At 44.8% G+C, this 27,211-nt stretch overlaps 1 protein-coding gene across 2 annotated transcripts in view; it reads right to left on the bottom strand.

Moving 5' to 3' along the window:
- AP1AR (adaptor related protein complex 1 associated regulatory protein) overlaps positions 1 to 27,211 on the bottom strand; it is a 190,270-nt gene that overhangs the window by 109,399 nt on the left and 53,660 nt on the right. For both annotated transcript variants that reach the window (XM_069230200.1, XM_069230201.1), the window contains exon 2: positions 11,407 to 11,455. In XM_069230200.1, coding sequence (XP_069086301.1) covers positions 11,407 to 11,455 — 49 coding nt within the window. The remainder of the gene's footprint in view (positions 1 to 11,406; positions 11,456 to 27,211) is intronic.

The raw sequence follows: 27,211 nt of genomic DNA, 5'->3' as shown, positions 1-27,211 counted from the left end.
TTCTATTACCATGCTGGCCATACTAAATATGACCTGGTTACCCCTTTCAGATCAGATTCTACCATTCAAAAAGCATATAAGGGCAGACTCAATGCTAGTCTATGAAAGGAGCAGGTCTCACAGTAGTGGAAAACAAATTTAGGAGTTTTTTACTACCAGGACATATAAAACACATTTGTACACGTCCTGCCTTTTACCTACATAGCCCTGCCATATGGGCTATCTGGGGCTACTTTAGGGGTGCCTTATGCAGAAAAGGGGGAGTTTAAGGCTTGGCAAGTACTTTTAAATGTCAAGTCGAAGTGGCAGTGAAACTACACACACAGGCCTTGCAATGGCAGGCCTTAGACATGGTTAAGGGGCTACTCATGCGGGTGGCACAATCAGTGCTGCAGGCCCTCTAGTAGCATTTAACTTACAGGCCCTAGGGCACATGTAGTGCACTTTGCAAGGGACTTATAAGTAAATCAAATATGCAAACTGGGGATGAACCAATTTTACGATCTTTAAGGGAAAGAGCATATGCACTTTAGCACTGGTTAGCAGAGGTAAAGTGTGCAGAGTCCTAAATCCAGCAAAAACCGTGTCAGAAAAGTGGAGGCAGGAAGGAAAAAAGTTGGGAGATGACCACCCTGAGGCTGTCAGGTCTAACTATAAACAAATGAAGAATAACTTATTGTTTGTAATAAGCATCTGACTAGCTGTACAATATAAGTGTAAGAAACACAGTGAAAGTGTTTTGTTTTATTAAAAACAAAATGCATATGATTTGATCCAATCAAGCAGAGTATGTTTTTTTCCTTTTGAGAAATTGGATAGAGTAGATTTAAACCACTTCTGACAGGTGGTCGCATGCCATGTGTGACACCTTAAGTCACTCCTGGACTGTACCTCTGTGTGCTGTAACCTTGCTCTCACAGCGGAATACAAATGGTGGTAAATCTGAAAGCACATCAAGAATTATTTATAGTGCATAATAATATGGAAGGCACACTGACCCAGTCACAGAAGTGCCAATGAAATGTGTATTCCAATCTCTGCCTACCATAGCTTATACAATTCAGTTGTTGGCCACCCAAAACAAATTAGGAACAGACTCAAAAGAATAAATACTTATCTTGTGTTTAAACATGGCATGGCATGGCATGGCATCCACACAGAGGAACAAAAATGATGCTAGACAGGCCTTGACGAATTATGAGGCAGTAAAGAAGAGTGCCACCAAAACCAATAAATGGTGAGCAACAGGCTGGCCCCAAGTCCTTTACTGAACACAACAGCGTCTCACATGCATGCACTCGCTCGGCCCTAAAAAGCAAGCATTCCCACATGCTGTTTGCAGCTGTCTGCCTTTCCCATGGGAAGAGATCGTATTTTATAGTTTAACAGTCCTCCGAAGTCTCAACAGCGAATGGGGCTCAGACAGTGTGTATTGCCTAAGATCACTATATGTTAGGGTGACACCGATACTTAACTGTCCTGTAAACAATACAAATTGTCTAAAATCACCCACCATATGTTAAGCTCACCCTGAGACTGAAAAGGGAGTTTCAACTTTAAAATGGCAGACTTTACAGTAAGGAAATTCAACTAAGAAAAAATAATATAGCGTATACGCTTACATCAAAACACCGCCATCCACAACAGTTTACTAGCCAAAGAACCACCAGTGCAGTTAATTCCACAACCCCTTGAAAAAAATTACAAAAACAGTGAAAAACAGAAAACCTCTTCCAGAGATTAATAAAGTAAGAGCAAGATAAAATATGCTAATTTATGAGCGCAATGGGGGTTTGGGGGGAGCTGAGGTTTAACCCGGTCTCCCCCCAGGCTTATCGGGCGATTGGAACGGGCCACAAGGGGATCGGGATAGCCATTGGGCAATTTGACAGGATGGGGTGGGTCTTTGGGGTGGGTATATAGTGGGTGGGCTGGGTGTGGGTGGCCTCTTTGGCCGTTGTTCACACCCAGGAGGCGGTACTGTTTTTTGGGGCGTTTTTTCGGTCAGGAGTTAATTTAATCTAATTAGAGGAGTTCGGTTGTTTGGGCTGTTGTCAAGGAGTCAAATAGTGTAGTTCAGGCTTTGCATGTGTTACAGGAGGCTGGAAGGGAGGACTTGATAAAAGAGGGCGTGCTGGAGCAAGCGTGGGTGGGGCTGAAGCGACCGAAGAGGTCGTCGGCAGAGCGTGTGTCTGCAGCCGGGTTGGCATGCACGTCACCCGATACAAGCCCCAGAAATTTCAGAAAGTTTAAAACAAAGAGTGTGGCAGGTAGGAACGTTTCGGTTTCGCCGGAGCGTTTGGATTTAATTGAAAAAATACCAGCACAATTACCTGGTGCGAGCGGTGTTCGCGGAGGTGGCGTGCGTTTGTTGAGGAGGTCTGGGTCATCCCTAAGGCAGCGTGTGGCTGCAGCCGGTAGAGGATCCTCCGATGAACTTGCGGCGCGATCGGGTCGCCGTAAGGTGGCGAGTGGGGTTCGGGGACGCGCGCTCATCGACATGCCTGCGGTGAGCTTTGGGTGCCAGATGGGGGCGTGTGGGAATAGCGAGCGCACGTTTAAACGCACACGCCCAGAGAAGCATTTCGACAAGCCCCACTCTCTTTAGAAAACAGTGGCGAGCACGGGGATATTTTTCAAGAGGAAAGCACCTTAGGAGGGGGGGCCAAGATGGGCGCGCCCTCAGGAGACATAGTTTCGGGCTCCGTAGGGGCAAATGGTGCTAATGTTGCTGTCGGGCAAGGGGGTGGGAGCATTTTTTGGATCAGGAAATTATCATTTTGGATTCAGAGGAGGAGGGGGAGATTGAGGAGGTTGAGGGTGGGGGGGAAGGGTATTATTTAGTGGTCTGAGGCAGGCTCTAGTGCAAGTGGTAGTAGATCTTTACAGTGGGTGCCCCGGGTGGTTAGTCCCATGGTGCGTAGAGTGCAGGAGTGGGAGGTGGCCAATCAGTCAGTTTTTAGAGCAGGGGAGCAGATTGAGTTTGTGGATGAACAGGGTTCTGTGCTGCGGGGTACCACTGAGGGGTGACCAGAGAGGATGGTAGGGCAGGTTCTGCGCAGGTGCAGTTAGATTTTTGGCAGCAAGATTTAAGGACATACCATTCGGGCGGCCAGCCGGTTTTCGGGTACCGGTGGAGGTCAGGGCACCTCCGGTACACCAGTTGGAAAAGAGGGTGCAATCCGGAGCGGTTCGCCCGACTTCGAGGGAGACACAATCTCAAGAAAGGTGATCTTCGGATCCTATTTTGCGCATCACTCAGATGATTACTGCTAGCCGGAGCGCTATTTCAGGTCTGGTCACGGAGGAAGAGGAGTTGGATTATGAGGACGAAGTTCCAGTTTTGGGTGTGCAGGCTGCAGCGGCCCAGAAGGCAACAACGAGTGGGCGGGCGGTCCAGGGCGATCGTTTGTCATGTCGTCGAGAATTGTCTGGCAATTTACGTAGAGGTGAGTCTCAAAGGAGACAAGTTTGGGGGCAAGTGGGGGGGATTCAATAATGGTGGGGCTCAATTCAAAGAATGCGGATGTGGCTATTCAAGTGGAAACAGGGGATGGGGTAACGGAGAGTAAGCCGGAAGGTTCGCTTAGTTCTACTCAAGTGGTTACAGGTAAGTCAGTAGAGGGTCAGGTGAGTACGGGGAAGTCTGGTGCGGTTGGACAGGGTGGTTCTAAAGGAAAGGAGCTACCATACCATATATGGGAGTGTCGATGCCTTTGGGGGCGCATCTCACTCAAAGTTTAAAAGACAAAATTTGGAAAGGTGAATTCATTGATGTTTTTAAATTACTACATAGGGAAGTACAGGCAAAAGAAGGATCTAAGGAAGAAGAGTGGGATTTGGCACGTAAACCGAAGGTGCGAACGACTATAGAAAATTGGACTTCTGCCTTTTTGATTTATGCAAGTGTTTTGTGTGAACGTTTTCCGGATAATTGTGTGGCCCTGTTCAAGTATACTGATGTAGTGAGAAGGGCTCATATGGATTATGGGGGTTTTGGCTGGTTTCGTTATGATGAGGAGTTTCACGCCCGTAAAGCTATTTATCAGGAGAAGGTTTGGGGGGAGATTGACAACGAATTATGGATGCAGTGGTTAAGAACTGCCAGGAATGCACCTACCACACATACGGCTAGTGGCCTACCGGTTCAATATAAGGCCTTTCAGTACCGTCCCACCCAATTTGGCAATGTGGGTTTTGGACAAAGAGGCCAGTTCCCCCATAATGGGGCATGCTGGCCATTTAACAGTGGATTGTGTACTAGGCAACAGTGCAAATTTAGACATGATTGTGCCAGTTGTGGAGGCAGGCACCCGGCATACCAATGTTTCGGCGGATTTATTTGGGCAGGACAAGGTGTGCAGGGCAGAGGGACGGATGGAGGCAGGGCTCACGGTCAACAGTTGTCAGGTAAAGGGCCCTACTCCTATTAATTTAGAGGTGGTAGGCTATTGGTTGCAATTTTATCCGCAGGTGGAGGAGGCAAAGACTTTGTTTAGAGGTTTTCAGGAAGGCTTTAAACTAAGTTATCAAGGTCCGAGAGTGAGGAGATGGGCTAATAATTTGAAGTCAGCAAAGCAGTTCCCGGATGTGGTGAGGGCGAAACTCCAGAAGGAATTGGGTTTAGGTAGGATTGTAGGCCCCTTTCACAGTTGGCCATTACCTAATCTAACGATTTCACCTCTTGGCGTGGTACCTAAGCAGCAGAAAGGGGAATTTCACCTCATTCATCATTTGTCTTGGCCTGCTGGAGAGTCAGTAAATGATTTTATCGCTCCAGAAGATGCGGTGGTTCACTATGCATCAGTGGATTATGCAATTTCTTTGGTGAGAAAATGTGGGCATGGTGCTGAAATGGCTAAATCAGATATTCAGTCAGCTTTTCGACTGTTGCCTGTGCACCCGGAGGATTTTTCATTGTTGGGTATGCAGTTTGAGGATGCCATTTATGTTGACAGGATGTTACCAATGGGTTGTTTGGTATTTTGTTTTCTTTTTTAAATGTTTAGCACATTTTTGCAATGGTTTATGCAAGGACAGTGCAAGGTGAAGTTTGTTACTCATTACCTGGATGATTTCTTATTTGTGGGCAGACCTCAGTCTGGTGAATGTGGCAAGGTGCTGGCAGTTTTTAAGAGGGCTATGGCTCTGTTTGGTGTTCCTTTGGCTCAAGAAAAAACTGAAGGGCCTTCAACTTGCCTGAGTTTTCTGGGAATCAAATTTGACTCAGTTAAGATGGAAGTGAGGTTGCCACGAGAGAAAGTTCAGCTGTTGTTATCTTTGTTGGAGGAAGCGGTAAGGAAGCCGAAATTGGAGTTACGTCAGGCTCAGAGTATCCTGGGTCATTTGAATTTTACTTGTAAATTTATTCGGGTTGGCAGAGCTTTTTGTAGGCGTTTAGTATTTGCGATGAGAGGGGCAGTACTGCCTCACCATTATATCCGGCTTCGGGCGAGTGTCAGAGAGGATTTGAGGATGTGGATTGGTTTTTTGCAGCAGTTTAACGGTGTCACCATGTTGGTTGGTGATTTTGACTGGATTTGGCAGATTCAAGTTTTTTCCGATGCATCTGGAGCCCATGGTTTCGGGCTATTTTGGGACGGTCATTGGGCTGCAGAGAGTTGGCCTTTGAGCTGGAAGAAGGCTAAGCATAGCATTGCCTTTTTGGATTTTTTTCCTTTAGTTGTTGCTTTATCTGTGTGGGGAGCTACCTTTGCGAACAGGAATGTGGTGTTCAATGTGGACAATCAGTCAGTGGTTAATTTAGTCAATTCACAGAGGGCAAGGGATGAGAAGGTTCTTAGGCTTCTGAGAGTCTTTTTGCTAAAATGTTTGCAATTTAATGTGATGTTCAAGGCAAAATATGTTCCGGGTGTTAATAATGATTTGGCTGATGCGTTGTCTTGTTTCCAGTGGCAGAGATTCCGTGGGCTGGCACCGGGAGCGGATGTGCTGAAGACGGCGGTTCCCAGGGAGTTATGGGAATTAGGAGAGTGAGGATGCTGGAGCTGGTTCAGCAGTCCATAGCTCCATCCACTCGGAGGAGTTATGAGCAGGCCTGGTTGGAGTTTTTAAAGTCAGGTGCGGTAAAACGGGAGGGGGGCATTGAGGCTTGTGAGAGATGGAGGGAGGATGCGATCCAGTTTATAATGCAGCATATAGAGTTGGGCTTGTCGGCGGTCACTATATCAGGTAAGTTGTCTGGTATTTCTTTTTATGGGCAGTATTTTTGGGGTTATGATCCTGTTGAGGGTGAGCTTTGTAGAAGATTGATTTCGGGTTGGGCCAGGGAAGGGGGGGACGAGGAGGGATCGTAGGCGGCCTATTACATCGCATATTATGCAGGGTTTGCTGGGGGTTTCGGGTGAGGTTTGTTTTTCTCATTGGGAGGTTAAATTGTTATCGCTCTGTATGTCTTGGCTTTTTCACGGAGCGTTACGGGTGTCGGAACTTTTGGGACTTAAAGGACATGAAGGTATTTTACAGTCCGATGTGCAGGTAAGACAAGGGGCTGTTGTTGTTTGGCTGCACACATCTAAGACTGATCAATTGGGGAGGGGACAGGAAGTAGTTTTGTGGGGTAATGGGTCTTCCATCTGTCCAGTTAGGTTGTGGTGGTCTTTTGTAGGTTTTTTGCCAAAGTCATCAAGGTTGGTATTCATTCATGAGGATGGTTCAAGTTTAACGGCTAATCAATTGCTGGTTGTTTTGAGAAGGTCCATGGTTTTGATGGGTTTGGATCCGCGGTGCTATGGTATGCATTCATTTCGGATTGGAGCTGCCACAGAAGCCAAAGCTTTGGGTAAATCTGATGGTTTTATTATGGGTTTGGGGAGGTGGAAATCACAATGTTTTAAGCGCTACGTTCGTTAGTCTTAATGAAGGTAGGTTTTATTGGGGTGGTTAGTTCCTAAATGGGTTGTTAGTACGCTGCTGTGTTTTTGGTAATTCTTGTTGCCTTCTGTTCCTAATTTCTTTACTGCCTATTGTTTTTCTTTTGCTTCTTTTTTTAATTTGGGTAACTGAGTGTTTTTCCATGCGTCTTTTTCTCCTGTTCTCTCGTAGGTTGTGTCGGGGAACCCGATGGAGGCTGTTCCGTATGGATAGTTGGGCACTCTTTCGTGCAGTGGGCGGAGAAGCAAGCGGTTTCCAGGCATTTTGGAACGCAACTGGGTTTAGATGGAGCGAGAATTAGGATTAATTGGGTAGGTAAGAGCGACATGAGATGGGGTGAGCTGTTGTTGGTTCTTTCGAGAAGGATGGAAAGAGGGATTTGCCCAGACTTGTTAGTTATTCACCCTTGGGGAGAATTATTTAGTTTCTTTGTCAGGCATAGGACTGTTGAAGGCAATGAAAATGGATCTGGTGCGGATTAAGGAGCGGTGGGCAGGTACACACATAGTTGCAGTTGATGTTATTTACATTATATAACCATGAAAATACAGGAGGCACTTTAAGAAATCAAATCCTTTTTAGCAATTATTAAGCTAAAATACCACAAGTTAAAAGTATGCAAATAAATATGAATGAATCTTAAATTTATGGAAAGGTACACAGTAAAAGTCTCACTGTTAACAAATAACTCCTGCTTCAGTTTACAGACTATTGCTCAATTCCCACGTTGCTTATTCATATGGCCAACGGAAAATACAGCAAACAATATAACATGTTTTTGGTGCTGGGACAATACAATCAGCAGAGTAAAGGGCAGTTCAAAAATAAACCAGTCTTACCACCAACCTGCTTATTAAGCTAAACTCTTGGTGTAACTCAAACCAAAGAAAACACGTTTTTAAATTTAAAAGTACTCCAAAGCAATAGATACCTTCAAAAAAAAAAAAAATAAAAAAATAAAGAACAGCAGCACAAGTCACCAAATACACCTGCTCACGTAGACAAGCTTCCACGCAATGCAACAATGCCCAGCAGCTAGAATTTTCAAATACACTGCTTTTGAAACTATAAGCTTCCCTTCCCGGCCAGTAGATGGGCCTATTTCTATTAGGCACCAGAGACTGATGTGTGTGTATGTGTGTGTTTTGTTTGGGGGGGAAGCCCCTTGGGCAAGGGTCACTCCCCATGGGGGCACATTACTGTTGGCCATATCTGCCCCCCATGGGGGGCAGATCGGCCTATTTTTGGATGGCCCATCTGCCCCCGGGGGGGGGGGGGGAGAAAGCCCAGCAGAGACAAGGGAAGATTTTGTTTTCCAAAATAAGACGGTGGGGGTAGGGCCATACCCACACACCAAATAAATGGGGCCAAAGTTGGGAGGGGGGGCAGAAAGTCTGGGCCTGGTTATGCCCCCACCCCAAATGAAGGGGATAACAATCTTTCAGTTCTCCCCCTACATACTAAAACATCTTATCCCACTGCAAGCAAGAGGACATCTGATTTGATTATTTTGGGTTTTGGTTTTACATTTGGGCCATGAGAGCTTGGCTAACTCTCAAAATCGTACCACTTGGAATGGTGAGGGTTGCTCTTTTTGGACTTTGGGATGCTGCCATGTAGAAAAATCAACAAGACCTAGACACATCTGAAAACTAAACATATGGGTGAGTCCAGGGTGGTGTGCTTCACATGCACCCCACACCATTTTCTTAACCACAAAGCCCTGCACACCTCCAACTTTGCTGGAAATCACACATTTTTTTTCCCATTTTTGTGACGGAACCTTCCAGAATCTGCAGGAATCCACAAAATTCCTACCACTCAGCATTGTCTCATCTATACCGATAACAATTCTGCCTAAAAATATTTTTCTCCCAACTGCCCTTTTGGACCCGCTTTGGTTCCCGCTCAGTTTCTACATGTTTTTGGCTCTTCCCTGTCACAGGCACTTGGCCCACCTACAAAAGTGAGGTATCATTTTTTCTGGGAGACTGAGGGGAACGTTGGGTGGTAGGAAATTTGTCCCGGTGCGGTGATCCCACACAGAAATGTGGGAAAAAAGTGATTTTTTTAGCTAAATTTGAGCTTTGCTGAGGATTCTGGGTAAGAAAACACTGGGGGATCCACACAAGTCACACCTCCCTGGACTTCCTCGGGTGTCTAAATGTCTGGGTTTAGTAGGTTTCCCTGTATGGCTGCTGAGCCCAGGACCAAAAACCCAGGTAGTTTTGTATTTGATAATTTTGATGTGTCCAGATAGTGTTTTGGGGTATTTCCTTTCGTGGGCACTAGGCCTACCCACACAAGTGAAGTACCATTTTTTATCGGGAGGCTTGGGGGAATGCTGGGTGGAAGGAAATTTGTGGCTCCTCTCCGATTCCAGAACTTTCGGTCACCGAAATGTGAGAGAAAAGTGTTTTTTGGCCAAATTTTGAGGTTTACAAAGGATTCTGGGTAACAGAACCTAGTGAGAGCCCCCCAATTCACCCCATCCTAGATTCCCGTAGGTGTCTAGTTTTCACAAATGCACAGGTTTGGTAGGTTTCCCTAGGTGCCGGCTGGGCTAGAGGACAAAATCTACAGCTTGGCACCTTGCAAAAAACAGCTCTGTTTTCTTCGGGAAAATGTGATGGGTCCACGTTGTGTTTTGGGGCATTTCCTGTTGCGGGCACTAGGCCTACCCACACAAGCGAGGTACTATTTTTATCGGGAGACCAGGGGGAACGATGGGTAGGAAGAAATTTGTGGCTCCTTTCAGATTCCAGAACTTTCTGTCACCAAAATGTGAGGGAAATGTTTTTTTTTAGGGGCCAAATTTTGAGGTTTGCAAACCTGGTGAAAGCCCCAGAAGTCACCCTATCCTGGATTGCCCTAGATGTCTAGTATTAAAAAATGCACAGGTATGGTAGGTTTCCCTAGGTGCCGGCTGAGCTAGAAGACAAAATCTACAGCTAGGCACTTTGCAAAAAACAAGTCAGATTTCAATGTAAAAATGTGATGTGTCCATGTTGCGTTTCCTGTCGCAAGTATTCGGCCTACCCACACAAGTGGGGTACCATTTTTATCTGGAGACTTGGGGGAACACAGAATAACAGAACAAGTGTTATTGCCCTTTGTCTTTCTCCCAACATTTTTTCCTTCCAAATGTAAAACAGTGTTTAAAAAAGACGTCTATTTGAGTAATGCCCTGTAATTCACATGCTAGTATGGGCACCCCAGAATTCAGAGATGTGTAAATAACCACTGCTTCTCAACACCTTATCTTATGCCCATTTTGGAAATACAAAGGTTTTCTTGATACGTATTTTTTTACTCTTTATATTTCAGCAAATGAATTGCTGTATACCTGGTATAAAATGAAAACCCATTGTAAGGTGCAGCTCATTTATTGGTTCTGGGTACCTAGGGTTCTTGATGAACCTACAAGCCCAACATATCCCCGCAACCAGAAGAGTCCAGCAGACATAATGGTATATTGCTTTAAAAGATCTGACATTGCAGGAAAAAGTTTCAGAGTAAAACGTGGAGACAAATGGCTGGGTTTTTTTCACCTTAATATATATATTTTTTTATTTCAGCTGTTATTTTCTGTAGGAAAACCTTGTAGGATCTACACAAATGATCCCATGCTGATTTCAGAATTTTGTCTACTTTTTAGAAATGTTTTGCTTTCCGTAATTCAGCATTGTTTTCACAACCATTTCTATCACTAACCGGAAGGAGGCTAAAAGCACAAAACATAGTAAAAATGGGGTATGTCCAGTAAAATGCCAAAATTGCGTTGAAAAAATGTGGTTTTCTGATTCAAGTCTGCCTGTTCCTGAAAGCTGGGAAGCTGGTGAGTTTAGCACCGCAAACCCTTTGTTGATGCCATATTCAGGTGAAGAACCACAAGCCTTCTTCTGCAGCCCTTTTTTCCCCATTTGAAGAAAAAAAAAAAAAAAACACATATTTTCGCTGTATTTTGGCTAATTTATTGGTCTCCTTCAGGGAAACCCACAAACTCTGGGTACCTCTAGAATCCCTAGGATGTTGGGGGAAAAGGACGCAAATTTGGCATGGGTAGCTTATGTGGACAAAAAAGTTATGAGGGCCTAAGCGCGAACTGCTCCATATAGCCAAAAAATGGCCTGGTACCTGAGGGGGGGAAAGGCCTGGCAGCGAAGGGTTAAAATGTATTTAATGCCATAAATTTCACAAGCACAGCGCAAGCACTGTGCAGGCAAACCTAAAAACTGGCAAACAGGTTCACACCATAAAGAAAACATTACTTGGTTGATAAGAGCAAGCGAAATTTCCAATTTCAGATGGTGGTAAAATGAAGTAGGGACTACCCGCCAGGAGGAGGCAGGCAGTGCTTGCCCAGTGACTGAGGTAGAGCTTTTGTCTTCATGACCTGCACTGCATTTTATTCTCCAGTGACCCTGCTGAGGCTGCTGAGTCAGGACGATTCCAGAAAAGCACATAGGACCTTTGGAAATTGATCAACACAAGAAATCAGAGGACACTTACCTCTATCGTGTAGTGTTCTCCAGTCGTGCAGGTTCTGAAGTACTTCGATCTGAAATAATAAAAAAACTAAGCTAAAAAGCAATTCGCCACACCCATTCAAATACATAAGACACTACAAAGAACTTTGTCTAGATCAAAGTAATTTTACTTTCTAGTCAACTTTCACAAATCGATTCTAAACAAAGGAAAAAAATGCTCTTATATCATCGGCCAACTAAACATCAACAGACACAAATCTCACAATGGCACTCCCGGATTCGCAATAAGGGTCTCTCCATTAAGTAATCGCTACCCTGTCATAATGGTAAAAAGAGATATATAAATGCCAGTGACATAACATACCCAACACCGGGAATCCTGCTTGAATCACAACTCTAGTCTTTCTGCATTTCTTTCTACCATAACTGTTTACTTAATGTGAAAGTTAGTCTACAAATGACTTATTATACAATTACTCGCAACCGCAGTCTTTCAATCGAGCTAAACCTGAAAGAAGAATACTGAACGTGATTCCAAAAACAATGGAATACGTTTGGCTTAACAATAAATCAGATTGTAAATACCTTACTGAAAAGTCCTAAACTAGCATTTTACCAGTTAGGGTCGTAAATAGTTTCAAGAGTCTAAAGGGAACAAAAAAGGAAGAAAGCGACATTTCCTATCTGCATGCGTTATGCTGCATTTAAAAGAATCTAAAAATACCACAAAAATAGCGACGATTAAAATCTACTTCTGCATCCCTGACTCTACAGCGTGTAAAAGCGCTGCTCAGTCACCATCCTTCGCTTTGAGTCTTTGCAAGTGCGTCTCCTAAAAAGGTTCATTAGTAATTCCACTTGAAGAGTTGGAGAAAGCGCGGCACAGAAGGTACTTCATTTGAAAAGCAATCAGCTATATAAAATGTTTCCAGGGCAGGAGCACTGGTAATATTCAATGCTGAGCCTTGCTCAGCATTGCCTGTTTCACGCCTCGTTTCCTTTAGGTCTGGGACATTTTATACCTGACCAAATGAGGAGCCTGCAAATTGTACGTCTTTTATGAGCCTCTCAACACCCTCGAAGGAATTATTCCACAAGTGCTCGTTTTCTGTAAATAGGCCTTTAGATTTTGTTCTTCTCGTCACATTTGCTGTACATTCAAAGACAGAGGTCAAATGTCAGGATCGGTCTTCAGAGGAAGCTTGGTGTTTACTTTCTTTCTCTGACTTCAAAGTGAGAGGCTTTATTTGACAATCTTGGGATGTGAAAGGAGTGGCTTTTTCCCCATTGATTCTGTGTAGGGTTTTCTCATTTTTTTAATTTGCGCTCCCTACCTCTGTCGCAGCTTCTGGGTTTTGTTAGAGCCATGACACATTTGGGTACTGTTCTCTCTAAATTTATTGAAGCAACTTACTAACTTTTTTTCCTAGCATACAATCACATTTAAATGTCTGTAAATTAACAGAATATCAGAATTAGGAAAGCACAAATGAAGCACTTTTTTCTAATTCTGAAGTCTGCCATACTCAGGGGTGTGGAATTTATTAAAATATCTACTTGTCCAGGGGACAGGTTGCTTCTCAAATCTACTTGTCCTGTAAAAAGATCTACTTGTCCCTTTGGTGCCATGTAGTGTGGCGACAAATTATGGCAGCAATTAATAGCCTCTCTGATTATGCCAGGGCTACTACCATAGTAGGGCTTGAATACTTGGAGTTTCAATCGCTACTGTAGCAATTTCCTTATTTTGCCACCTTTCTGCAGATCTGCATACTGGGGCTGGAGGAAGCAGTAAGCAATAGTTTCAGGGCTGGAATGCCTTTGAGTCTGCAAACCTACTAACCTGCATGTTTTAAAGATTTTTACCAGCTTCTCTCTAATATTTTCCCATAATAAGAAAGGTTGGACATTTACTCCTGACAATGGCAGAATTAGAACTTCTTCCAGGGTTGGGAAGAAAGTGGCTGGAGGGAAAATGAACTTGCAAATGCTCAATAGATGTTCACATGAGCAAATCTACACATCGTATTTACCCATGCTAAAATACAGTTCACAAATATTTTATAGGGGTACGACATATACCATGGGTGCACTTTTGTGACTTTCTTTAAGAATTTGGGGCCACATGTAGGTAGGTTCAGATTTGTGACCTGCAAATTGCGAGTCGCAACTCCGAATGTAGGATGGTGTCCTTGACACCATCTGTGATTCGCAAGGGCTTCACAAATGCCCACCTCATGAATAATCATGAGGTGGGTCGCAATTTGCGACCCCCTCGCGAATGGTGGCCTGCTGGAGACAGCAGACCACCATGTCTGTGACTGCTTTTCAATAAAGCAGTTTTTTTTGTTTGTTTTTGTAATGCAGCCCGTTTTCCTTAAAGGAAAACGAGATGCATAACAAAAACGAAAAATGAAACGTTTTCGTTTCATTTTTTCAGAGCAGGCAGTGGTCCGCAGGACCACTGCCTGCTCTGAAAAAATGTTTACAGTGACATTCACAATGGGGAAGGGGTCCCATGGGGATCCCTTCCCTTTTGCGAAAGTGTTAGCACCCATTTGAAATGGGTGCAAACTGCGATTGGTTTGCGCCCGCGTTCGCGGTCACAAAACAATCCTACATTGCACTGCGAGTTGCAATTAGGAAGGGAATACCCCTTACCAATTGCGAGTCGCAAACCCGTTTTGTGATTCGGTAACCAGGTTACTGAATCGCAAAACTGGGTTTGTGTATCGCAATGTGCTTTTTGCATGTCGCAAACAGCGAAAGTCGCTGTTTGCGACATGCAAAAAGCTACCTACATGTGGGTCTTGGTCCCTAATTAGGTCTGGTGTTAACAAAGACATTTTGTTTTTATTAAACTTCTATTTCTCTCTCTTTCGGCTGGCTTAACTGTGAGCGATCGCATTCTGCTCTTCCACAAGGAGCATATTGCCACACAAAGTAGTTTTGTTCAGTGTCAGGAACTACAGTGGCAATCAGTGACGTAACAAAACTGGAGGGTGCCCCTTTGCAAAGAACATGGAGGAGCCCCCTCTCCAGACTCACTTAGGGCAGGTGCTGTGCTGGAGGGGCCCCCTGGAGGGCGGCTGCGGGGCCTTTGTTATGCCGCTGGTGGCAACGTGTGCTTTAAGAGTTCAAAAACTTTTTGGGGGGGTTTTGCCAATGTTTGTTACAATGTTGAGGGCCTGGTAGCTCCCACAAGAATAAAGTGTTACAAAAGCCATGTCAAAACAAGACACGCATTGATGAAACTAAAATACTTATAAAAATATGTCAGATCAGTTGGCTTTGTCAGTGTTTGTTTATTTTCATGCTTCCCATAATCGTGTTGAAAATGTTTACACTGATTTTCCATTAGAAATATTTTTGGGAAATACTAGCATGCATCAACACATTTTACTAAATGACACTTCATTTGCATATAATCAGAGAGCATTCTGGGAGCATTATACTTAGCCTCTTAGCCTAAACTTTTCAAACATGTGTGTACACGTTTTATTTTTTTTTGTACTGGAACCAACGTCAGTAGTGAAGTGTGACCTTAAAACATTTATTTACAGCACTCACCCTAATAATGAAGGCTTTCAAATAATGAACCATATATACAAGTTCGAACAGCATTATCTTTTGGAAACACATTACCTCAACTGCAGAGAATTCCACTCTCTGTAAACAAGCAACCAAAGGGTTTGTGCTGCAGGGGGTTGGGCCTACTTGTCCCAAGGACAAAGTAAACATAAAAACTTGTTGCCCTTGACCCGGGCGTCGGGCTATAGGAATTCCACATCCCTGCATACTTGATCAAAACAAATCAATACACTAAGTGATGCAATTTACACACGTTGTCATCTGTGCACTGTTTAGTTTAGCAGCGCAACTGTATGTCTGTACAAATGTAATAATGCATATTACACGCCACTTCACTCTATGCCACTCTGCTTTATGACACTCCACTCTATTCCACTCCAATCTACCCAACTTCACTCTAGGCCACTCTTCTCTATGCCACTCCACTCTACTACACTTTACTCCACGCTATGCCACTCCACTATACTACACTACACTCTACTTCCCTCTACGTTACTTAACTCTAGGCCATTCTAAAACTCTACTCCGCTCTACACCACTCTATACCACTCCACTCAATGACCCTTTACTCCACTTTACGCCCCTCCACTTTATGACACTTTATTCCACTCTACACACCATACACTCTTCTCCACAAGATGCCCCCCACTCTACACCTTCACATCACAATTTACGACACTCCACAACCCTCCACTCTATGTCACTCTACTACACGACACTCAACTCTCCACTATAAGCCACAACACTCTACGCCATGACACTGATAGTACTCCACTCTACAACACTACTCCACTCTGTCACATCACTCTACTACACTCCACGCTATGCTACACCACTCCACTCCACTCCAAGACACTTTACTCCACTCAATGCCACTCCACTCTACTACACTCCAATCTATACCCCTCTATGCCACTTAACTCTAGGCCACTCTCAATTCTACTCCACTCTTTGCCACTCTACTCTATGACACTATACTCCACTCTATGCCCCTCCACTTTATGACAGTTTATTCAACTCTACACACCAGACACTCTACTCCACAATATGCCCCTCCACTTTACACCCCTTCACATCACTCTATGACACTCAACTCTAAGACCCGACACTCAGTGGCACTCTACGACCACCACTCGACACTCCACTATAGAACACAACACTCCACAATCCGTCACAACACTCTTCGCCACAACACTCCACGACACTTCAACACTCTAAGGCCCTCCACTTTACGATCGTCCACTTTAGGTGACAATACTCCACAACACTCTACGAGACTACTCCACTCTATGCGACTCGTCACCCTACTCTAAATTAACTTTATGTCACTCCACACCATGACATTCTATGACCCTCCACTCCATTCTACAAAACTCTGCACCACTCTATGCCACTCCACGACACACTACTCCACTCTACGCCCCTCTACTGCACGCCACTCAATCCTACACCACAACGCTCTATTACACTCCACTCTACAACACTCCATTCTACTCTATTCCACTGCGCAACGGTTCTCCACTCTACACCCCTCCACATCCCTCCATTCCACTTTATGCCTCTCCACAACACTATGTCACTCCACTCAATGACACTCTTCTCCACACCACTCTCGTTCAGTCATGCTGAACAGAAGCCCCGCTGGTGTAGGACATCGCTAAAACACATTGGCAAAGCCAACAGCTCTTGCTTAGGCAAGACCTACTGGCTTTGCCAATGCTCGTTAGAGGAGGGAAAAACACCTCTCACAAAAAAAAAAAATTACCTTTTCCAAATTGGAGCTGTAGTGGTTTGAGGAGCAAGTATATTGCAATTAGGGTTGTCACTTTGCCCCAGTAACAAATGCCAGGCATCTCCTCATGTTCTAAGATTCTGCAAAAAACCAGATGTGATTCCTAAGTAGAATTCTGTATGAAAACGTCTGCACTCTGTTTACTTTAACTATCTGCCAGGGGCCATTAAGGCTGCTCTACAGCACATTTTAAAGTGTTTTCCTCTAACATTTACTCTTGAAAGTAAATACTGATAAGGGGAAAAAATACCGGCTTCAGGTGATTTGTTCACATTGTTTTAACGTAGGGACATTAAAATATAAGTCATGCTGGTATAAAGCCAGCCAGGTGGCAACCCTAGAAAGGGTAGTTTACAGTTACTTGTTTTACCTTTACCCTTTAGGGCAGCAGATGTGGCCAACAAAGTTAATTCGTAGTTCTGCTATAATCATAACAAGTAGGCAAATATTTTCTTAAATATGCAATCTAAACTTTGGAGATAAAAATGTATCAAATCTAAAACTGGTTTTAGCCTGACTTATAAGTCTGTATTTAATCTTGCGTAATTTTGCGTAAAAGTGGATCAGCAGGAAAGTCTTGTGTTCATCTAATGTAAAAAAAAGAAAAGAAAAAAAAAGCAAGCATTTGCAATGCAATTGGTCTCGCGTTTACTCGAGTTAGAGCTATTAGCGTTGTAAATTTCTAACTGGACTTCTTGCCACTTAAATTGAAAATTAAAGCAAAACAGTTGAGATAAGTGAGCCAATTCAAAGCACCATGGCCACCATGAGCATGAGCGCGAAGGAGACACAAAAATAAAAAGAAATTCACTTGCAGTGAAACGTATCGGCAATCGTGCAATTATCCATGTAACAGGGGTAGTTTACAAGGCGGTAACAGAACCGCCCCACGGAGGGACAAATGTAAAGCATTCACCAATGATTACAAAGAATTTTTGAAAAGTAAGCCCACGAACAAGTGAAAGTGAAGGGCGTGTGGTGGGCGTGGTTAAAAGTCCACAACACTTACAACAGGTCAAAGAGCTTGCGCTAAAAAACTAGAAGCATCGCCTCAAACTGGGACCGCAGGGATGGTGTCCTCCCTTTTGTTTTTTCTCTTAAAGGAGGCAGAGACAACTAATGCATGGCTAAGAAGATTTGATAGGCTTCTTTTCATATTCATTAGTCTGCCTATAGATCAGTAGAAAACCAGAAAGAGTGTTACTGAATTTAAGCAACGTATTCATTAGACACTAAAGAATTTCCTCAGATGGCAAACTAGATCTGGAAATTCTTGCAATAGCTCATTCATGCCAATATGTGGCATCACTAAACTTCCTCACGACTGCAATCTGCATCTGGATAGGGCGACACAAGTGCAAATAAGACTGTGCGCTGACATCAATTATCTTCTACTCTTTTCCATGCCAATGAATGGCTAAAAAGAATACATTTGAACTGGCAGAGTGTAAAAACAAACTCAAGACCATATTATAATTATTATTTCCAACAGTGCGCTCCAAAGAATGGAGAAGCAGGCATGCAGGCAGTGAGGAATATGTGGACCGAGTAGCCACCAGAAAGAGTGTCATCAAAAGGTAAATACCTTATTCCTCTTATACTTCTAACTGCTATCCTACCTTGTGAGTCAGTACTGCGGCAATGCACCCCGTTCCTCCTAAAGGAGGTAGGCCTGAAGAGGGGTCTTACACTAGGATGTCCTGTAGGTCCCTCTGGACAAAATAACTCCCCCTACAGACTTAAGAAATAATGCAGTGGTGCTTGGCAAAATTGCAAGCAGATGCCCCTGTGGTAGCCCAGAAGATGTAAAAGACTGGAACACCCTAAGCCAGGGCTGTAGGGACTGCTTTCACCATGGTAGAATGAGACCCAAGGGCTGTAGGTGGATCCCTTTTCGCCAAGACACAAGACTGTTTAATGTAGAAGACAATCTACCATCATAAGGTCCATTTTGGACTGTTTTTCCTTTAATTGTACCAACAAACTCCAAAAACAGTACATCTTAATCCAATCAATATATAATTTAAGGGCATAATGTGGGCCCAATTGGTACACCGTTTCGGATGGATTCATGGTGAAAAGAAAGCAGAGAGAGTGATGGACTGCCCCATATGGAAAGATGACACCACTTTTGAAAAAAAGGATTGCGAGGTCAAGTTTCCCAAATAAAAAATAGTATATATAAGCTGGCCTTAGAAGGCTTTCATTTCACTTGTGCAACAAACAGAAATAAAGTAATAAACACAGTTTTAAAGGTGAAGAACCACAAAGTACAGCAGCAAAGCGGCTCAAGGGGAGCACCTAAAAAAAATTCAAGATCAAACACTGCTACATAATGAATGACCCAAGCAAGGGAAAACATATGTGAAAGCTAAGTAAAAAAAACACATCACAACCAATGATTTTAAAAACGGTGGCTGAACAGGCAAACAAAGAAAGGTTTAAAGGGCCAACAAAAAAGCCTAGTCTGCAGCTATCACAATGAACTGTGCTCAGTCCTGCCTGATATTCTTCGACACTTGTGGGATCATTGTCTGCATCAACTAATTCGTTGCATCATTAGTCTTCAACTAACTTATTTTATATCTTGCCAGTTATTATGTAAAGCTTTTGTAACTTTCTATTCCCATGGAACTTTCCACTTTGTAAGTGACGCGCTATAACTTCTTCAGGTAATGTCTGCGCTACATAAAACTGCGCAATAATTATAGCTTCTACACACAAGAGGAAATCAGTGGCCTTCAGAGTATTTAGGTCTCGCATATAGACAACTCTAGCTGTGTCGCAAGACCTCATGTCATTTGACAGCACACACAACATATGCATGCATAGTTACTAAAAGATGCCTTTGGACAGCCAGTTTCAGTCTCTGGCTGCTTTATGGGTCACCTGATATTAATCATTGGCTAACAGGGTTGTCTGACATTAATATCAGCCCATGGCATTTCCCAGATGTGGACCCCACACACACACACATACATGCTGTTACTTTTTGTTTTTTTAATTTGGAGGCGCCTCAAGCTCTTTCTATACAGAGCAGCAGACAGCTCCTCTGTCTGGCCTCATCAAGCTCTATGTTTCTGTTTTCAATTCCAGAGGACCAGGCAGCTAGCTGACAAGTGCTACCGGATCACTTATGTCTTTATTTTAGTTTGCCTTACTGACATGGCTGTGAGGCATGTTGATACAGGAGAGCAAAAAGGACAAAATGGATAATACTTGCAGTGATGTATTACTGTGCATGCATCGCAATGTGAGTGCAAACGTGCACAGGCAATCTTAGAATGATAGTCAAGATGGCCACTGAGTTCACACACACACATGCCCTGCTACGCATGTTTACACATGCATCACCATGCGCTGTGGTCATTTTGCCCTTTCTATTGATTTTTTTGAAAAATTTACAATTCCGACATGGCCATGGTCCACAATATGTAGTAAACAAGAAAAACATGCATGCTCTGTGCCAATGCAAACATGCACTGGAAAAGCGATTATGTGGGTGGTCAAATTCTAAAGGCAAAACCTATTGGCTTTGCCAATGCCGGTTACAAAATGGTGGGGGGAGGTAAAGATATCTGTAGGGGTGAGATGTTTCGATAGACATGATGTGTGCGAGGAGAGTGTTTTTTTTAGAGGGAAATACACGAAAGAGTAAAGTGGGAGGAGCAAGGGATTTCGTTAAAGGAAAGGTATGTGTAGGGAAGGATGATATTAGTTGTTCACAATTAAAAAAATTAAGACTTTGCAAAAAAACATTAAACAAATGAAGATACTTAAAATTCATGCTGACATAACCATCAGACAAAATCAACTAAATGAAGTTTGCACAAACTATTTACCAGAAAATAACTAATCTTCAGCACGGGTTAGAAAAACACTTTCACCCAAAATGACTAAATAACACAACAGCAACCTTCAGTAGCACACATATGAAGTGCACAATGTCAAACAAACCGCACTTCGCCTTCCAAATTCCCAGATGTAGAGTTCAGAATCAGCTGCAGTGTGACAACCATATAACTAGACAATTAATACTCAGCTCAGTACAAATCTGTGCCCGCTAATAGGCACAGGAGATACAGATATGCATCAAGGTTATCAAATTTGACTGGTCGACTGCGATTGTGTTATAATGCAGTGTTCATGTGGAAAAGATACCTTCCCGTCCCAGCTGTCTGGTTGCATCCATTCGCCAAGGACACAATCCCACCTTGGAAATTCAGATGTGGCAGGCACATTTTCTATTACTTAACTAGTAGATACCGCTTTTGTAATGCCCTGGCTAGGAGAAAGGACAGGCTATAAACAGTACAATTATCTTGATGTTCAAGAACACTGGCATTCATTCAAGAGCAGATCTTCACAACAAATCCTTGAAGTTGAATCGTTTAGGAAGTTTATGTTGGGTTTCCAGTTTATTGATGGCTAAATAACTCAAACTCCTTCCTCATCAAAATACCACTCTTCCTTTACCACCTAATATCCCTTTTTATCTCCACATGCCAGTCTACCTTCAACAAAAAGTAGTTCATGGAGGTCTGTTTTGTGGCTTTCACAGCTCGGTATGCAGAAATGTTTTACCCATTATGCACAAATACTACCTGAGCAAAAGATCTGCATTCACTTTCTTTAAAGTTTTGGTCTATATATAATGTCAAATTGTGCACTTCAGGATGAGCAAAACTATTTAAATCAGGGATCTTAAAATCTGCAATGCAATTATTGAAGTTGTTGCACCTCTTTGTGGTGTAGGTAAAGAGAAGTGCATGTCACCACTTCTTAGAGATATGCAGTATACCAGGATTCAAAGAATTCAAACTGTGTGTGTATTTTTCCCCATCTCATCTTTCTTTAATGATTGATTACCTGTGCTTTTACTGGACTGAATTGAGTATTTTAAACAGTATCGTCATTGGAGTAATGCACTTCGTTCTTAAGATAAAGAACGTGGAATATTATATATATTTTTTTTACAAATGATTGCAAAGGCTTTATTCTCTGCAACCACATAACTCTGGAACTCCTTCCATTTTGTACACGGTCTCACTTTGGAACCTCCAGCTTCATTTCATTGTACCCCCCCTCCAATATCTACATGAGATATGATTGGTGTTATATACAGCAATGCAAAGAGGAAGTCAATGGGACAAACCAGAACCAGTGCAATCTGAATAACGACTGCCCTGCCTTGTGCATGATTCACATTTTAGGTAGACCCAAGGCAGCTTACAAACATACAAAATATACTGCATCTTTTCTGGTTTTACTAGTCCCTCCCGTATCTAACACGCAATGCTCTCTATCCACTGCACCCCAAAGTTATACATTAGCTCACTTACTCCGTCTTCCCGACCAAACATTGGTTAGAAAAACAAAAAGTTTTTCACACGTTAGCTGTGTTAAAAATTAAGAGCAAATTGAAAAGCCTAATCAATTGCCCTGTAAAGATGTAATCTTATAAAATCCATTCTGAGCGGGCGTGGCAAGTCGCTTGATTCAATCCTCCACCGCCCAAGCCCGTAAAAGCTGCAGTTCTTGGAGGTTTTCGCCCATCAGCATGACGGCCCAGTGAGGCGCAATCCTGGCGGACCCCCAGGAGACCGTGGGCTGAGCTGCGAGCTGTGGCAGCGGCCTGCGGAGTGGCCTGGAATGTTCAGCAGCCTCCATCAATCTGGGATGCGGTGGGTCCCCTGCAGACACCTGGGGCCCGCTTCCTCAGATAATAGTGCACCCAGGAGCTGCGATTGGAGTTGGCGACTACACCCTTGGCGAACTCGGGCTTCACACAGCTTCAAAGATGCCCACTCAGAGGAGCTGTGTCGGCCCCAGGTGCGGCACGAGAGTCTAAGCTCTTGTGACAGGCCGCGGCAGAGAATCCTCCTCGGCTGTCAGGCAAGCTTTCCCCTGACCAGGATCGCCTGCAAAACCAAGTTAGTCAGCCCACGCTACTGTGCACACCACCGACCTGGGAGGCCCAGACACTGTCATTTGCTACGGCTTTGGGGGGAGAGCTGACCATGAGGGCCGTGCTGGCCCCATGCCAGCTGGAAGAGGAGAGGCCTGACAGCAGTGACTGAACTGGGTCCCACTAATAACTGCCAGTGGCCCCAGGTGACCTTGACCGCGCCAGCCGGCTCTTGCACGACTTCGCAGCTGAACGCTGCAGCTCCCTGGTGCCATTCACTTCACGTTGCTTGCTTATTCTTGCTCTGGCACCCGCGTGGGGAGCAGGGGTGTCATCTGCCGGGGGAGGTATCTTCCAGCTGCCCCTGAGCCTTCTGCAGATCTGCACAGTCTAGGGCCAACACAGCCTCCAGTGAGCCTGGCCTTATGTGGTCGTCTTTTGCCCTTTCCGAGGTGAGTGACCTAGGGCACTGATCCTGGAACCACCACCTCTTCACTCACTGGCGGCCTGGAGTACAACCTAAGGCGGCCCAGTGGGAGGCTACCGCATCAAGACATCACACCAGGAGATGGATAACTACTATTGAGCAGGCTCACACTTAGACGGGCAGTGACAGCTTCTCTCTTTTCAATCTTGGGTTCCTCTGTAGCACCTGTGACTCGACCAGGACCTGACCAACGAACTCTCGGACTAGGGCCCTCCACGCCGGTCTATCAGACCTTCCAGGCAGCTGGTTGCTTGCCCTACAGATACCAGAGAAAGTACAGGGTAGGGGGCTACCGCTCCACTGAATTCAGTGGCCGATGTCACACCCTCAGCTCCTTGGACCATGGCTACCACGAACAGCAAAAGAGACCAGTAGATCCGTGAGATGTTGACCTGCTACACACTGGGCAAAGCCAGGGAGGTGGGGCCGTCAGCTCCATTCCTCACCTGGGAGAGACAAGAGGAGCCCACAGACAGTGATTGACCCCTGTCACAAAAAGCTTCCAAACACCCCTTATTAACTCCCTGAAGTCCGATATCCAGGACTTGAGAAGAGACCTCACCCAATAACTATGAGACCTCCAGACCGACCTGAGCTTGATGGGCGAGCAAGTTTTCACCCTAGAGGAAAACCAGACCTCCCGGGACGAAGATGTAAAACGTCTACACCAGGAAATCATGTATCTACACAAGCAACAAGAGGACCTCAAGGCCCAGGAGAAGGTTGCAAGGGAACAATATCCGCCTCAGGGGGGTACCAGTGGGCGTCAAGCGGTCCGACATCAGAAGATACACGGGGGGGTGTCAGGCAGTTTTGGACAGCATGGCGACGGGCACAAATAAATCAGTCAAGTGAACACCGTCCTGGCACCTGCCAGAGGACTACACCTTGGCACTATGGGCCTCCTCCTGACTAGTAGGGCCTGTGGCAGCAGGTGTCTCTTACAAGTCTTCTCCCTACTGGCTCATTCCAGACGGACGGCCCACAACCCCACAGCACGCCAATCTAGGATTAGGACTTTGTTCTCCTTTTGTTTTTGATTTGTTACATGTTGGGTGTTTGTTTTAACCACTCCTCCTTCGCGATGCCTGGTCCTTCATTGAGGCCAAACAGCCGACCACTGGGAACGCAACTGTCCAAGACCCTTCTTAGTGCCATGTCGCATCATAGCACCAACTCCACGCTGCTATTCATCCATACCTCCTGCAATTCTCCTGGATCTTAGAATTACGAGCCTCAGTGTTTGAGGCCTCAATAATCCAACCAAGCGTGCCACTGTCCTATCCCTACTAGAGAGCTCCAGAAGTGACATCTGCCTCCTAAAGGAGACCCACCTTCTCCCTAGAGATACCCCCAGGATGCCTTCAAAATGGTTTCCCCAACAGCTCTGGTCCTACAACCAAGTGAAACGGGGTAGGGTGACCATTCTACGCTCAAGCAAATTTAAAGGAGAGACCATATCTGAAGTAGCCAAAATCAAAGGCCGACTGCTAACTTACATACTTCGAATAGGAATCTTTCACTACACCTTGGAGAACATCTATACTCCCAAGGAACAGCAAGAACAATTTATTACAGAAGCCCTGGGCCAGGCCCTTCACGCACAAGGCACAGCAATCCTTACTGGGGGCAATCTGAACATGGTGATGGAGAGATCTGGTCAACGATCCGATCAGACAGGTGCCTTTTCTGCTCCAGGGCTGCAGTGATTAACGGACTGTGATCTAATTGACATTTGGCACAAGTCACATCACCACACACAAGACTACACTTTCTACTCAGCAGCCCAGAAAACCTACACTTGCTTAGACTCCTTCCTTGCCATCTCTACCTTCCGAACACTAATCCGTGACCCTTTCATTGCCCCCAGAGCGCTCTCTGACCATGCTCCAATAACACTTGCTGCACACTGACATCGCACCACATAAGCCCTTACGCTGGTGACTGCGGGACAGTTTACTCCAGTCTCAGTCTACTATACTATAGACTCTATTGGCCACACGATTAAAGACTATATTACCAATGACAACCATGGCGGAACATCACCTTCCTCCCTCTGGGAGGTGCTGAAGTTAGTTGTTAGAGGGTAATTCATCGTGCTCCCAGCAGCTGAGAACAAGTCCTGTAGGGAGAAGCGGCACCAGCTGCAACAAACAGTTCTAGAACTGGAAATCACTCACAAATGAACATGTGCCCCCAGGGAATATAGGGAGCTGAAGAAGGCGTGATCCCAGATTATGCGGCTGGAACTAGATAGAGCTGAGTATGCCATTGCTAGATTGAAACATAAATTCTACCTTGGCAGCAAATGCTGTGACCCCATGCAGGCCCATAGGCTGCACGCTTGCACCCATGTGCCCTCCATCCAGGTCATACAGTCCTCTCTGACTGAAGAATCACGCACTGACCAAGCTATTGCAGCCGCCTTCTAAAGTTATTATGGGGCTCTGTATGCCAATTGTACCCGCACCTACACTGTTTACACAAAGTACCCTCACCCCCCTACTGCCTGCCAATGCTGATGCGCTGGATAATACGCTTTGAAGAGGTCATCTAGGCCACTGCCTAGCTGAAGCTGGCAGAAGTCTCCGGGCCCTGATGGCTTCTCACATTTCTATAAAACGTTCTGACCCGAGTTAGCCCCACTCCTGACACAACTTTACAACTCCTTTGTTGATTCAGGCACACTCACTAAATACATGCTAGAGACAGCCATCACAGTCAATCCGAAACGGGGCAGGGATCCAACAAACTACAGCTCTGACAGGCCTATCTCTCTACTTAACATAGATGCCAAGGTTTTTACCAGTATCTTAGCTCACCCCCTAAACCCTTGTATGCCTGGCTTGGTGGACTCAGACCAGGCAGGGTTAATTCCCATCCGACTGTGCGGAGACAACACTAAGCATCTTTTGCACCTCTTGGGCAAGATGCATAGGTCTGGGATGGAGGCTTTGTTTCTGTCAATTGATGCCGAAAAGGCATTTGACAGAGTCCAATGGCCCTATCTCTTCGCTACACTGACACACTAAGGCTTTGGATACAAAGCATTTATAGCACTCCCTGTGCCTCAGTGAGAGTGAATGGGGTTTCCTCACCATCCTTCCCTATACAGCGGGGGACAAGACAGGGGTGCCCACTCTTCCCTCTCCTCTTTCCTCTATACTTGGAGCCTCTAGCCTAGAGGATCGAGACAATCCAGCAATCTCTGGTGTCAAAATTGTTTGGGGAGGGGGGTAATCACCACCTCATCAGTCTCTATACTGACATAATCTTAGTCGTTACTGACCCACTGACCTCACTCTCCTTGCCCTGGTCACCAAACTCCATAACTTCGGGGCAATCTCAGGCCTCAAAGTAAATATATGGAAATCTAAAATCTTAAACATATCAGTGACCCCTTCCCATGAGGCCAGCCTACGCTCTCAGTTCTCTTTAAATTGGGCATAAGACCATATCACTTACTTGGGGATTAAGATGGCACGCTCTGTTTTACGCACCATCACCCAGAACTACACACCTTTAATTTCCCAAACACTGGCTGAATTGGAAGCGTGGCATCCTCTCCACCTGTCCTGGTTAGGTTGCAACACGGCAATCAAAATGACTACTCTACCCCGCATCCTATACCTCTTGCAGATGCTCCCTCTGACTCCACAGAAAAAAAGCCCTCCAGACCCTCCAAAACACCCTCACTAAATTCATCTGGGAGGGCAAGCTGTCCTGGTGCTCTAAAAATCTACTACACCGCCCGATCAGAGAGGGGGACTGGCAGTATTTTGCCTATTCCGATACTTTCAAGCCTCACACACTTCTGCTTTATGGACCAAGGTATAGCAGAATCCCATATCTGGAAAGAACCATGGCTCCCACACAAACATCGAGTCTGGGGACTCTACTCCTCCCCAATTACGAGCACGGTTTTCAGAGTTTGGGATTGAGTGGTGACCAAAGCTGGCTTGATTTCTTTTCCCTCCCCCATGACTCCAATTTTCACCAACTTGGACTTCCTCCCGGGATTACACCCAGAACAGTTCAAGCGATGGCGA

This window comes from Pleurodeles waltl, chromosome 1_1 (assembly GCF_031143425.1).
Source record: "Pleurodeles waltl isolate 20211129_DDA chromosome 1_1, aPleWal1.hap1.20221129, whole genome shotgun sequence".
Lineage (NCBI taxonomy): Eukaryota > Metazoa > Chordata > Amphibia > Caudata > Salamandridae > Pleurodeles > Pleurodeles waltl.
Note: the sequence above shows the minus strand (reverse complement) of the source record. Positions and strands in the feature narration are given on the sequence as shown.